A 12,576-nucleotide genomic window follows, 5' to 3' on the forward strand; every position below is an offset into this window, starting at 1 on the left:
AAAATGACTTATAATTGGTTTCTCCCCTCACATGGGCCATGAGGTAGGTTTGAGAGGCACTGGTTTCCAATAATGCATTTAACTGTTGATAATTGAAAATATAAATTTTATTTATAACTAAGAATTTAGTGTGAACATAAGTTTTAAATGTTTGCATTTTTAGATAGCTGGGCTCAATAGTGTCTTATATGCTGTGAATCCAAGATCAATACAAAATGTTTGATAAATTTGCAAGCATCTCAAAACGGAATGAAAGTTGGACTTTTTAGGCGAATGGAAAATATATTTTTAGAAATATTTGAGTTCTAAACTGCAACAAGCTGCTAATATTTTGCCCATTTATTGCAGACAATAGTAGCTAATCAGAAAACTTACCTGTAAAGGCTTGTGGATAAATAGAAAAATACTACAGGTAACTTCATTTTTTAGCAATTTTCAGTTTTTTTCAAAATTGAGGAGGTTATAATTTTTCTCTAATATGATATAATTTAATAAAAACCACTTTTTCAGGACAGATCTATCCAGAAAATAGTTATAGAAAAAATGAGACACTTGTTGAAAGTAAGAAAAAAGTTTAAAATAAACTATTTTTACCATTCGTAAATTTAGAGGGCCACAGTGTTGTGTTTATAAATTTAGAGGGCCACAGTGTTGTGTTTATAAATTTAGAGGGCCACAGTGTTGTGTTTATAAATTTAGAGGGCCACAGTGTTGTGTTTATAAAGCTATAATTTCTAGATGGTTGCACTTGGAAATCTGAAATTTCAAGTTTAACCTATCTACATAATGCACTTAATAATTTGTTAAAATTAGGAAAATCATAGATGGTGTCCCATAAAGTTTTCTATAAATTGGTTGAAATATAATGAACTGACCCTGGATGTAATAAAATAGTTATTCAAAATCATTATTTAACTATACACAGTGAGATGACACATTTTACTCTGTAAGTGTAGCTTATAAAAACAGGTAATTTGATTTTTATAATTTGTGTCTGTTATTTTATTATTTTAATGTTACATATGTGAACTTAATTTTTTGATATAATAATTTTTATAAGTTTTTTATTACTTTGAATGAATTTACTGTGGTATATAATATTTTGAATCCAAAGTCATCAACTTCTAAATGGCTTTGGACCCAAAATACATTATAGCTGATGTAATTTGGATGCTTTTTTTAAAATCTTGCACTATTGTACTATTACCATAAACTGCATTCATATCTGAAAGTTTATCACAAAATGCTTATTTTAAACTTACAATTCCATAAGCTGCTGTGTCATTTTATTATTTTTAGCAATAAATAGTAAGTCATTTTCTAGAACCTGGTTCTATTTCAGGGTTTGCTACCATGTAATTTTAAAATTTTGCTAAAATTGTTATGCAACATGGATTTAAATCTAAAATATATAAAAAAAATTTTTTCTGAGGTGACTATTGTAATCATTGTAATTATTAGCATCATCAGTCCAATCATCGTCTCCAATCTCATGCATTTTAATTTCAGCTTTCTAATGTCAACACACTCCTAGTTTTTTATATCAACACGTTCTAGTTTTCTGCTGTCTTTTTTTGCTTTTAAAATGTTCATGACTTTTTATTGCTGATACCCACACATCTACATCATTATTTTTAAACACACACAATGTTTTTGTGTCAACACATTCTTTATTTCTTATGTTGATACACCCAAAAATAATATACTTACTGGTTTTAAATTTTGCTCAATTCAGCCAAGTTTCAAAGTTGTAGACACCATTAGGCAACCAATCAAAATCATGCAAAGCAACTCAAACATATTCAAGACTTATTTTTTTAATTAAAAACAGCAGCAACATTATATTTCACATTAAAAGTTATTAGACATTAAAGAAGTTTATTGAAGTATTATTGGAAGAATTTAATTGTTTTTTAATTATTTCTTTGTTTTAAAATCTTTTAATTTTTTATAACTTTTTTTTTTTTTTATGTCATTTGTTCCTGATAATTTAATTTAATTTCATTTAAAAATTTTATTTTCTATTGATAAATACAATAGTTTTAAAATAAATAAATCTGGTTAAAATCAACACATTTAACATTATAGACAGTACGCACTCTCATAAAACAACATATTTAGCATTATAAACAGTACACACTCACATAAATCAACACATTTAACATTATAGACAGTACACACTGTCATAAGTACCAAAAAAAAAAAATTTTAATTTTTGATTACAATTTTTACAGTTTTTATTACAGAGAAATAAATAACTAAAAAATGATTTAAAAAAGTTGAAAATGGCAAATTTTGAAAACACAATTTTTTGAATACCAATTCTTGATATACTTTTGAACACCTTCAGACATTAGCGGACATTGGTCTTGTTATCTAAAGAATTCCATACCAAGATCACTCTATATAAAGAACAACATGTGTTCTTATATTTAGAGCTATTTGGAGGTAGAATAATTTTTTTGCTGCAACAAAGTTTAAAAGGAAGATTTTTTATAGGAAATAGATTTCTCATAAATTCTGGGTTTAAATAATTAATTGATTTCAAAACTTTTATCATAAGTAGATGCAAATTTCTTAAGTTGATCTATGGACTATTATCAAAACTTAACAGTTCATCTAGAGATAAATAACACCTTTTGTAGACAATACGAAGAGATTTTTTATAAATTCTATTTATAAGAAAAATGGTAAAGCCAATAAACAACAGAATAGCTTTATCACTGGATAAAAACTGTTGAAAATATTTTTAAAATTTAATTTAAAAAAAAGCAGTCTCATTGATTGTAGTGGTATTCCTTGGTATATAGTGGTATTATCTTTGTATATAGTGGTATTCTCTTGGTATTTAGTAGTATTCTCTTTCTTAGCAAAGTAAATACATTAAAAAATTAACCATGATGATATTAAATAACTATTAATAGTAGGGATGTACCAGAATTCCGGATGGAATTTGTGTCTTAAAAAATACAAATGCAATTTTTAAAAATGTATTTGCAGTACTCTTTTTTCAAATAAAATTACATTTGTATTGTTTACCTAGGTTTACCTATAGTTCTTCATTGCTTTGTAGGATAATGATTTTTTGATTTACTTACACAGCCTGTGTCACATTTCATCAAAAAAAATTAAAATTTTTTTTTAATTCCAGCCAAAAGAGAATTGATCTAAAAGACACTAATACCGCCCAAATTCCGGTGCATCCCTAATTAATAGTTAAAAGTTGTTTTCTATACAAATTAGTAAGTTTTTATTTGGTGTGTTTGTAGATTATTGTTTTGGTAACAAATATATTAATTAACATAACACAAAATGCACTAATATAATTATTTTTTATTTTAGCAACCAGAGGGTGAAAAACTAATGTTAGAGTTTCTTCAAGATATTACTGAATCTTTAGCAGAGGTTGATTAATGATTAATTTTATGTTTTTTGTATTCATTTTATTTTTTCTATTTAATTTTCTTTGATTTATTGTTAATATTCTCAATAGGCTGTCCATCCTGGCATTGTAAATGGAATCTTTGGCAAATCCAGTTTGACAGACACTCTTTCATCTGGTTATATTTTGATAATTGGGAGGTTTACTTCAACTATGAATGGCTGGATTACTCTTAATAAAACACAATCTTTAATTCCTCAGTAAATATTTTTTAACAAAATATGTTTTAATATTGCTGTAGATCTTATTGATTTTTATATGGTTGTAAATATTGCTAAATATACGCATTGGTTATGTAGTGATGAGGTTATAAGGCTGCTAGTTAGGTAGTGATGAGGTTATGAGGCTGCTAGTTAGTGGTAATGAGGTTATGAGGCTTCTAGTTAGGTGGTGATGAGGTTATGAGGCTGCTAGTTAGGGAATTAAATTGGTTTAATTTTTTAAACTCAGGTTTCATATTGACAGTGTTATATTTAAAAAAAAAAGTTATATTTATTGGTATTCAATACTTTGACAACTTTTTAATCTTAATGTCTTCCATTTTACAAATTTGGGTGAAGTTAGGGTTTTGGCTGTTTGTAATAAATCCTTTTTTACTGCAGTATGGAGCAGGTGTAAATTAGGGGGTAAAGTATAAATGGCTATGATGTTTATCTGGCGGGATAAACTAGGTAATGGTACTGAGCCTCTTCTAATGCTGGTAATAATAAGCAGGATTCTGAGGAGAAGTTTGTTACCACCACTCTGTTAATTATTGCTAAACAAAACCAATGTTTTTCTAGTGAATGAAATGCATGAAGATTATTGATATAAAATTAAACAATCAATAAAGTTAATCTAAATTGACTTATTACTGAATGTTTTATGACTTATTACTGAATTACTGAATGCTTTTAAATACATGTTAAGAGTATCGCTTTCTCAGAAATTAGCTAGGGATGCAAAGTCCCAAAGGACTACAGCTTTAAATTTTTTATTGGTCTCTGCTGTCCAGGAGCTCTAAAAATATTGATCAACTTATGATCTGCAATAAATAAAAAACTTATGAGATTTAATGACTGTGAGCTTATTGTTTTTTAGCTTAGAGTCCTTGCTGCTATTATACATAAGGAGTTTGGGTTTAAAATTTGATTGTTCCTCTAAGCTAAAAAATTCATTTTTTTTCTCACAAAAGTAGTTCATAAGCTTCTAAACATTTTTGAATCTCCTGGATACCAAAAACTAGTAAGAAAAAATTATTTTTTGACTTTCAAATTTAGAGTTCTTTTTGGGACTCCACATCCCCAAAATTAGCACAATTAAATAGTTACTTATTTGACTTCCAGAATCTTAAATTTGTTGCTTTAATTTTGTAGTTTGTTTAATGCCATTTACTTTTTCATTTAAATTGTCTTACAATACAGTGAAGTATTTTTTAGTATAGGAATATAGGAACTTGCATTTTTATATGTTCTGAATTAAAGAACAGACCTAATCTCTCTCACTCTCTCTTTTTTCTTTCTAACTGAAGTGTGTATATATATATATATATATATATATATATATATATATATATATATATATATATATATATATATATATATATATATATCTTCTCTAGCTGGTTTAGATAAGCATTTGTTCACTATTTTTGCTTATCTTTATAGCATACCGCGTTTTTAGAAAAAGAAGGAAAAATGAAGAATGATAAAAGAAAGATTGCTGTCCCATCCCCAACCCTCAGTCGATGTAGAGCATTCTGCTGTGAGTCAGGCTATCTGTCAGTCGATGTATGTACTAAAGCCCCTGGTAGCAGGCTATTTCAGTGTGGCATCAGAGTGTTTATCTAACTAGCAATTTAAGTTGCGACTTAAGTTTTGCTACCACAATTTTTTCTATTATTATTCTTCATTTTTTTCTTCTTTTTCTGAAAAAAGCTGTATGCTATAAAGATAAGCATAACTAGTAAATATTTGCTTATATACATATATATATAGCGTATATATATATATAGCGTATATATATATAGCGTATATATATATATATATATATATATATATATATATATATATATATATATATATATATACACATATATATACGCTATATATATACATATATATACGCTATATATATACGCTATATATATATATATATATATATATATATATATATATATATATATATATATATATATATATATATATATATATATATATATATATATATATATATATATATAGATATGTATGTATATAAATCTATATATTGCATATAAACATTATTTCAGTGAGAGAGAAGATATATATATATATCTTCTCTCTCACTGAAATAATGTTTATATGCAACCTGCTGAAATAATTCTTTAGCAAAACAACAATTTGAATAAATGCATACTATTGAAATCTAAAATATACAAGTTATTAAAATAAATGATCAAATTTAATCTTAGTATTATTAAGAATCACTATATTAAATATATTTACAAAAAAAAAATTAATAATTTTTGAAAATTAACTACTATTTCTTAAAAAATTAGTAAAATTTTGAATGTAAAATTTACCGGTAATTTACTTTTACCAAATGTAAAATTTACTGGTAACTTTACCTGTAAATTTACCAGTAATTTTTGACATTTTCATATTGGGTACACACCACGGTATTTTATTTGAATAAAAAATTTGTTCGTAATTTCAAAATTAACTGACGGTTCTTTGAGTTCTAAAAAATGTCAAGCTTGCAACATTTTTTTTTGGATATAAAATTACAGCTCAATGACAATTATAGATGCGTTGCTAATCCTGTGATGATTGCTTGTGTGGATCTTGCTGTTCTGCTATGGTCAACAATACGTGCAAGAATTGCCAATAAACATACAAAGCTCATTTAAAACCAAGTAGTGTTTTTTTTGTTAATTGCAAAAACCCTTTTAAATTAATTGAAAAATATATTTTTCATTTTATTAACCAGTGGCGTAGCAAATATGATATTTGTATACATTGGTTTATGAGCGATGGAATAGAAATGAGAGTTCAATGCTTATTATTTTTTAGACAAATGACCGAAAAAAATGCAAATATCAATGAAAAAATAAAATGATAAAATGCCTGATATTGTTTTAAACAATACATTGTTGTTTTTTATCTATCTAACCATCCATTGGATGCTTGAAAGTTGTCACAACCAAGTTCTTTTGAAAAATGCAAAGCTTTGACTTTGAAAATGGTTCCAGACACTGGAATGTTTTGGTGTCAGGTGTTTAAAAGCCACATATAACATGCTTTATCCAAATCCTCATTTAGGGAGACACGCATTTGCACTCTTTTCGCAAAAGTTTTATTTTTTTTTGACTTCTGAATATATTGCATTTTTTTCTTTCGACCATCTAGACGATGTCTGCTTTGGAATGCCATATTTCTTTGATATAGATACAGATGATTCTCCTTTGTCGAGTTTTTCTAGTATTTTGTATTTTTCTGTTATAGTTCTACTTGATAGCTTCTTTTTAGCAACCTTTGACATTTTTAGTAAATAAAACTTGATTGAAGTATAACCAAATTGAAGATATCAGTGAAAATGTTTAGTTCGTTAAATTATGCTTGACACAAAAATTAATTAATTTTTGAGCGTTCTAAGTTTTGAATTTTAATTGATATTTTTGTATTTTTAATGTAATAGTTATTAACAAATAAAATTTAATCGAAGCTTAACTGAATCAAAAGGTCTCCGTGAAAATGTTTAGCTATGTTTAATTATATTTGACGCAAAAGTATTTTATTTTCAAGCGTTTAAAGTTTGGAATTTTTATTGAAGTATTGGAAGTTTTGTTATTATATGCACTTATATGCAATTCAAAATAAAAGTCCTAGTTAAGCGAAGTTTTTTGCCAAAGGGACCTGAAAAAATAGTACAAGTTAGTGAATGGTCCAACTTAACCAGGGTATGACTTAAGCGGATGATTTTACAGTAAGTAAAAGTCCGACTTATCCAGGGTCTAAGTTAACGGGATTCAACTGTGTTACTTACACTTTTTGGGTCAACTGCTTACTCTAAGAACAGTTGACCCAAAAAGTGAAGATACAAAGTTAAGATCAATATTTTCAGATAAAGCTTTATTCTGGTTTGTTGATGCTACACGTTTATTACTTGCCAGTTACCTTCATACACTTTGCCTTTGGAAATAGCCCAAAATTTCGATTGGGCAACACTTCAGTATGGCTGGCACTTTTTGGACAAAATTGATGTTATAGGCCTCATAGCAGTCGGTCACCATTTTGGCGAAATGCAATGAGGCCAGGTCTGACCTAAATATATAATTACTATCAGCATGATGAGCATTGATGAATGGCACTAATTTTTCCTTAATGCAATCCAATTCATAGATCACTTTGTTGACTGCAAGGCTGCTGAGGACCAAAATTAGCTTAAAAATACTTTTGTTAGAAACAGCCAGCCAGGCAAGCCGCTTGCGTTCAAACTTGCACATTTTGCAATATTAAATGCTTGGTTGAGTCTTGTCTCTGTCACTTGAGCAGTAGCTGCTGTTCCTGTTTTTTGCTGAGTGCGACAGCATGAGGTAAGACTTTAAAACAAAATTTTCCTTGAAAATCACAATAAAGATGATCAATGCTGGTCTTGATTCTCTTATTCTAGTTCTCTTGTCAATCAGGTATACCTTGTTTTGTATAAGTTTTGATCTCAGTCAGTCACTTGGCAAGTGTTTCAATGATATGTAAATGACTGCATCCAAATTTTTGATTGGCTTGCAGTATTGAAACCCGATCACTGTGGTGAAATATGGTTTTCAGATGCTTGATCACTTTTAGAGGTCATGGTTTTGGCCACATGACCTCTTCCTTGCACTTATTTGTATCCAGTATCATTTTCAGTACATTTGATTATATCATAGGTAACACTTCTTGGTATTAGTTTAGCATTAAAGTGACTGTGAACCTTTTAACTTCCAATTTATTATTTAAATATAAATCTGTTTTCTTATCTCTTCTTTCTTGGATATCATTTTTTTCTTAATTTTTATTAATTATCTAAAAAAAGTAAATAAACTTATAGTGAATTAAATAAGCTTTAAAATAAATATAAGAAAGAAAAAAAAGTAAAGTTGCATGGTTAGTTGTAAAGTCTTAGCAGGATATATGTTTTTAATAAGTTTGGTTTTTGATCTCTTTTTTGACAATTGTTTTAATTATTATGATTTATCAACATTAAATCTTTCCCCCAAAACCAAAGTTGGCCTTTGCTTCATTTTATTTTGCTTAGCTTGGGTCTAATTTTAGAGTCACTTAGAGTCACATTGTTTGGGTCAAACTTTTTAGTGCTATTAGTTTTGTTTAGACTTTCTAAGTAAAAACTTTTTCTAATTGTATCTTAAACTGTTTCAGTTATCCACTGAATTGATATTAATTAGAAGTACTTTTTTGCAAGTTTTTATTTACACGTTTTTTAATTTATGTTAAGACTTTTTTTAAATTTAAGACTTAGTACCTTTATAGTTTGTTTTGTTTTCAAGTTTTAATTTTTACTATAGATTTTTTTTTAAAAGTTAAGTTTTTAGCGATCTGAAATATATATATATATTTGCAGCCTTTTTGAAATTTGCTCAATGCATTCTCGAGAGTATTTGATCAAATTAGTTATATCAAGCTTGAACTACCAAGATACTATTTCAAAAATTATCCTCACAAAAGTTTTAATTGGTCGAAGCACTGTAAGTTTTTTAAAATCTAATTTTTGTTCATAACTTTTAACAGTTATAACAGTCTATATGTATTTACACTTAACTTATTGTCTTTATTTTGTATATGTGTTTTGATTCTTATAAATTCAGTCATCAAGATTATTTGCCACAAAGTTTATGAGGGTGTTATTGTCAGCTGGTACTTCGGCAGATTTTAATAATTGGGGTATTGAAAGGTTATCCTTTCAGGTAAAAAAATTTAGTCTTTTTTTTTGCTTTTTTTTTGCTTTTTTTTCTGTTAATATATTGGTTTATAGTTGTCATTTAATATTGTAGCTTTATGACTATGATCCTGAGGTAGTTGAAGCAGCATTCAGTGTTTTAGAAGAAGTATGCGAAAACACGGTATGTTAACTATAAATAATAACAATGTTTTAAAATCAATCTTTATGAAGATTCTTTATCAGGTCCATAGTATATTTATTCACTATTTATTATCCCAATGGTGTTACATTCTGATGCTGTAGCACCACCCTTACAAGTATTTGTTTGTAACGTTAATGTTACAAGAATATATTGTCGGTATACAAGGAAAATGCAATCCATTTTTGGCAGTATGGAGTTATTTATAGCACTATTTTGTATTTTAAATTCTCTATTGTTTGATATACTACACAAATTTAATAAATCAATTATTAATGAGTTATTAGGATTTTTCGATTATTACACAAAAACTTATTATTTTAACTATTGTGCAAGAACTTATTTGTTCATTATCTCAAAATGATGTTTTTTGACTTGTGCATTTCCTTGTGTACCGGCATATATATAACAAGCATCATTTATTGCCCCATGAAAAAATTATCAATAACCCTTTCTTTTAAAAAGCATTGCAGTTTATTATGCAATTAGTTAATTTTTTTTTTTTTTAAATGACCTAATGTTTTTCATTTTAGTTTCAATGATAATTATGCTTATACGAGAAAAAATTATACATTTGCGAGAGCCGTATATTGCTTCTAAAAACTATTTTAGGGGAGTGTAAGTGAGAGCTAAAGCTCTCTCTTCTCACACATATAAATATGTATATATATATATATATGCGGGGGCTATTCTGGACCGTTTTTGACAGCATCAATTATATTTGGGCTCCGCCCAAATTAAAATTTGAGGACTTTTTTTTTAACGTTTTTTATGGCAAATATTGATAAAACGCCAATTTTTTGCTAAATTTCTCCGAGACAAGGGAAAACTGCCGCCCAAATTTTTTTCTAGAATAGCTTATATATAATTAGTTAATTTTTTGACGAGACTAAATAAAAATAACTACATGATTTTTACTACTAAAAGTTTCATGAAATTTTTAGTAGTAAAAATCATGTAGTTATTTTTATTTAATATCGTCAAAAAGTTATGTAGCTCTGATATCATTCATCAAGCACTCTAGCTGAATATGAACACACAGCAAAATTACATTTGTATATATATATATATATATATATATATATATCTTAAACTGCTGGTTTAGGTTAGCAGTCTGACATCATACTAAAATAGCCTGCTGCCGGGGGCTTCAGTACATACATCAACTGACAAATAGCCTGACATGCAGTGGAGTGCTGCTATATCAACTGAGGGTTTGGTACAGGGCAGCAATCTTTTCTTTCATTATTCTTTATTTTTTTCTTCTTTTTCTGAAAATTCATATTTAAATAATGTAACAAAAACATGGTATTAAATTGTTACATAAATATGCTATAGGGTCATTCCATGCCAAGTGAAGCAAATTTTTATGAGGTTCCTTATGAACCATCTCAGATTTTATTGAAATTTGTTGATTTTGTACATGTATATGAGAAAAGTATGCTTTGAAAATTTTAGATCAATATCTAATCTTTCTTGAGAAAATGCTATTTAAGTAGTGGGCTATTTTGCATGAAATTTCACTCTACAAAAAAAGGTTTTTTTCATCATTTTTAACAGCTAATAACTTTTAAAGTTGGTTTTATACTTCAATTATTTTAAGATAGCAAGTATGCTATGGATACTTTTAAAAAAACAAAAAATATAAATTCTGTCATCTTAACTTTTTCCATAATGGCGAGCTAAAGTTGATATTTTTGACTTAAGATTGAAATTTTTTGTGATTTTCAAGAGCTTAATCTGTTGCCTGTTGATCTACACATGGTGAATAAATATTGAAAAAAAAATCAATTGATTAAAGAGATGCATTCAAAAGTTATTGGTCATCAAAATGAGTCAGATCAAGATTTCCTTAAAATTGATCTGTGATGCAAAGCATCTGTTACCTAAGATGGCACTTTTTTTTTTCATAAAATTTCTTATACCATCAATCAAAAAGTGTTAATAAAAACCAAAAATATTAATATGCACTTATTTATAATCCCAAAAGATAGTCTCTAAAGGTCAGGTAAATTTGCCATAAAATCATTTATTTTTGAAAGTCAAGTTATTGTTTCATTTAATTTTACAATACGAGTCTGTCAATCTAAAAACTAATAATAAAACTAAAGAAGTTGTTGTATTTTAGAACTAATTAATTATAAGTAGTATGCTAATGAACAGTGCTATCTTATCAAGTTTAACAATTCTAAAAAAAGTAAATATTACCAAGAACTGTCTCGATTAAACCAAGAGCTTCTTTCTTTGAGAAGCAAAGTAAATCCCATAGATTTTATTTGTAACTATCACAAGAAAGTTTTACTTGTTGAAGTATGAGAATGAACATCGAAGGTATTGTTGTAATCATTTTAATAAGCATGCAAAAAAAGTGAAAAGTAAGTCTCAATACTACTAAACTAATACCTTAATTAAATACAAATACCTTAATAATAATAAATAAATGTGAAACAATATTTAATAATTATTATCTTTACTTTGTAGATTCCTTTAGAGTAATCAGTCTTTCACATGCCAAAGATTTTGGTTTAATACCTGGTCAAAAAACTTTAAAATAGAGTTGCATATGGAAAGCCTAAAATTGATAATGTATGAGCTCTTAAACAAAAGGCTGTTGCCAATGTGCTAGGTTTAGAAATAGCTGTACTTGGTGAAATTGAACCACCTTCAAAAAAATGTTTGAAAAAAACAAACAAAGATTTAGACAATATTATGATTCAAATCAAGTTAAAATTTGACAAAACATTGTCAAAATCCAAAAAAAATTACACTTCTTACTCTCACTTCAAACAGTTGGTCAATTGAGAAAACTCAGAAGTATTTTTTGACTTCAAAAAGATCTGTAGTACAAGCCAGAAAATTAAGAAAAAAGAGTGGAATACTGTCAAAACTTTCTCCAAAATCGGGTAGAAAATTAGCAAAAATATAATTACAGAGGTTGTTCAGTTCTATCAATGCGATGAATATTCTAGAGTTTGACCAGGAAAGAAAGAGTTTGTTACAGTTAGAGTAGATGATATAAAGTAACACATCCAAAAAC

At 27.4% G+C, this 12,576-nt stretch overlaps 1 protein-coding gene across 1 annotated transcript in view; it reads left to right on the top strand.

The window, feature by feature from the left end:
- The window catches only part of LOC101234483 (rapamycin-insensitive companion of mTOR), a 123,802-nt gene that overhangs the window by 53,772 nt on the left and 57,454 nt on the right, over positions 1–12,576 (top strand). The window contains exons 22-26 of the mRNA XM_065792697.1: positions 3,343–3,405; positions 3,494–3,642; positions 9,023–9,146; positions 9,267–9,365; positions 9,453–9,521. Of these exons, the coding sequence (XP_065648769.1) occupies positions 3,343–3,405; positions 3,494–3,642; positions 9,023–9,146; positions 9,267–9,365; positions 9,453–9,521 (504 nt within the window). The remainder of the gene's footprint in view (positions 1–3,342; positions 3,406–3,493; positions 3,643–9,022; positions 9,147–9,266; positions 9,366–9,452; positions 9,522–12,576) is intronic.

Source organism: Hydra vulgaris, chromosome 03 (genome assembly GCF_038396675.1).
Source record: "Hydra vulgaris chromosome 03, alternate assembly HydraT2T_AEP".
NCBI lineage: Eukaryota > Metazoa > Cnidaria > Hydrozoa > Anthoathecata > Hydridae > Hydra > Hydra vulgaris.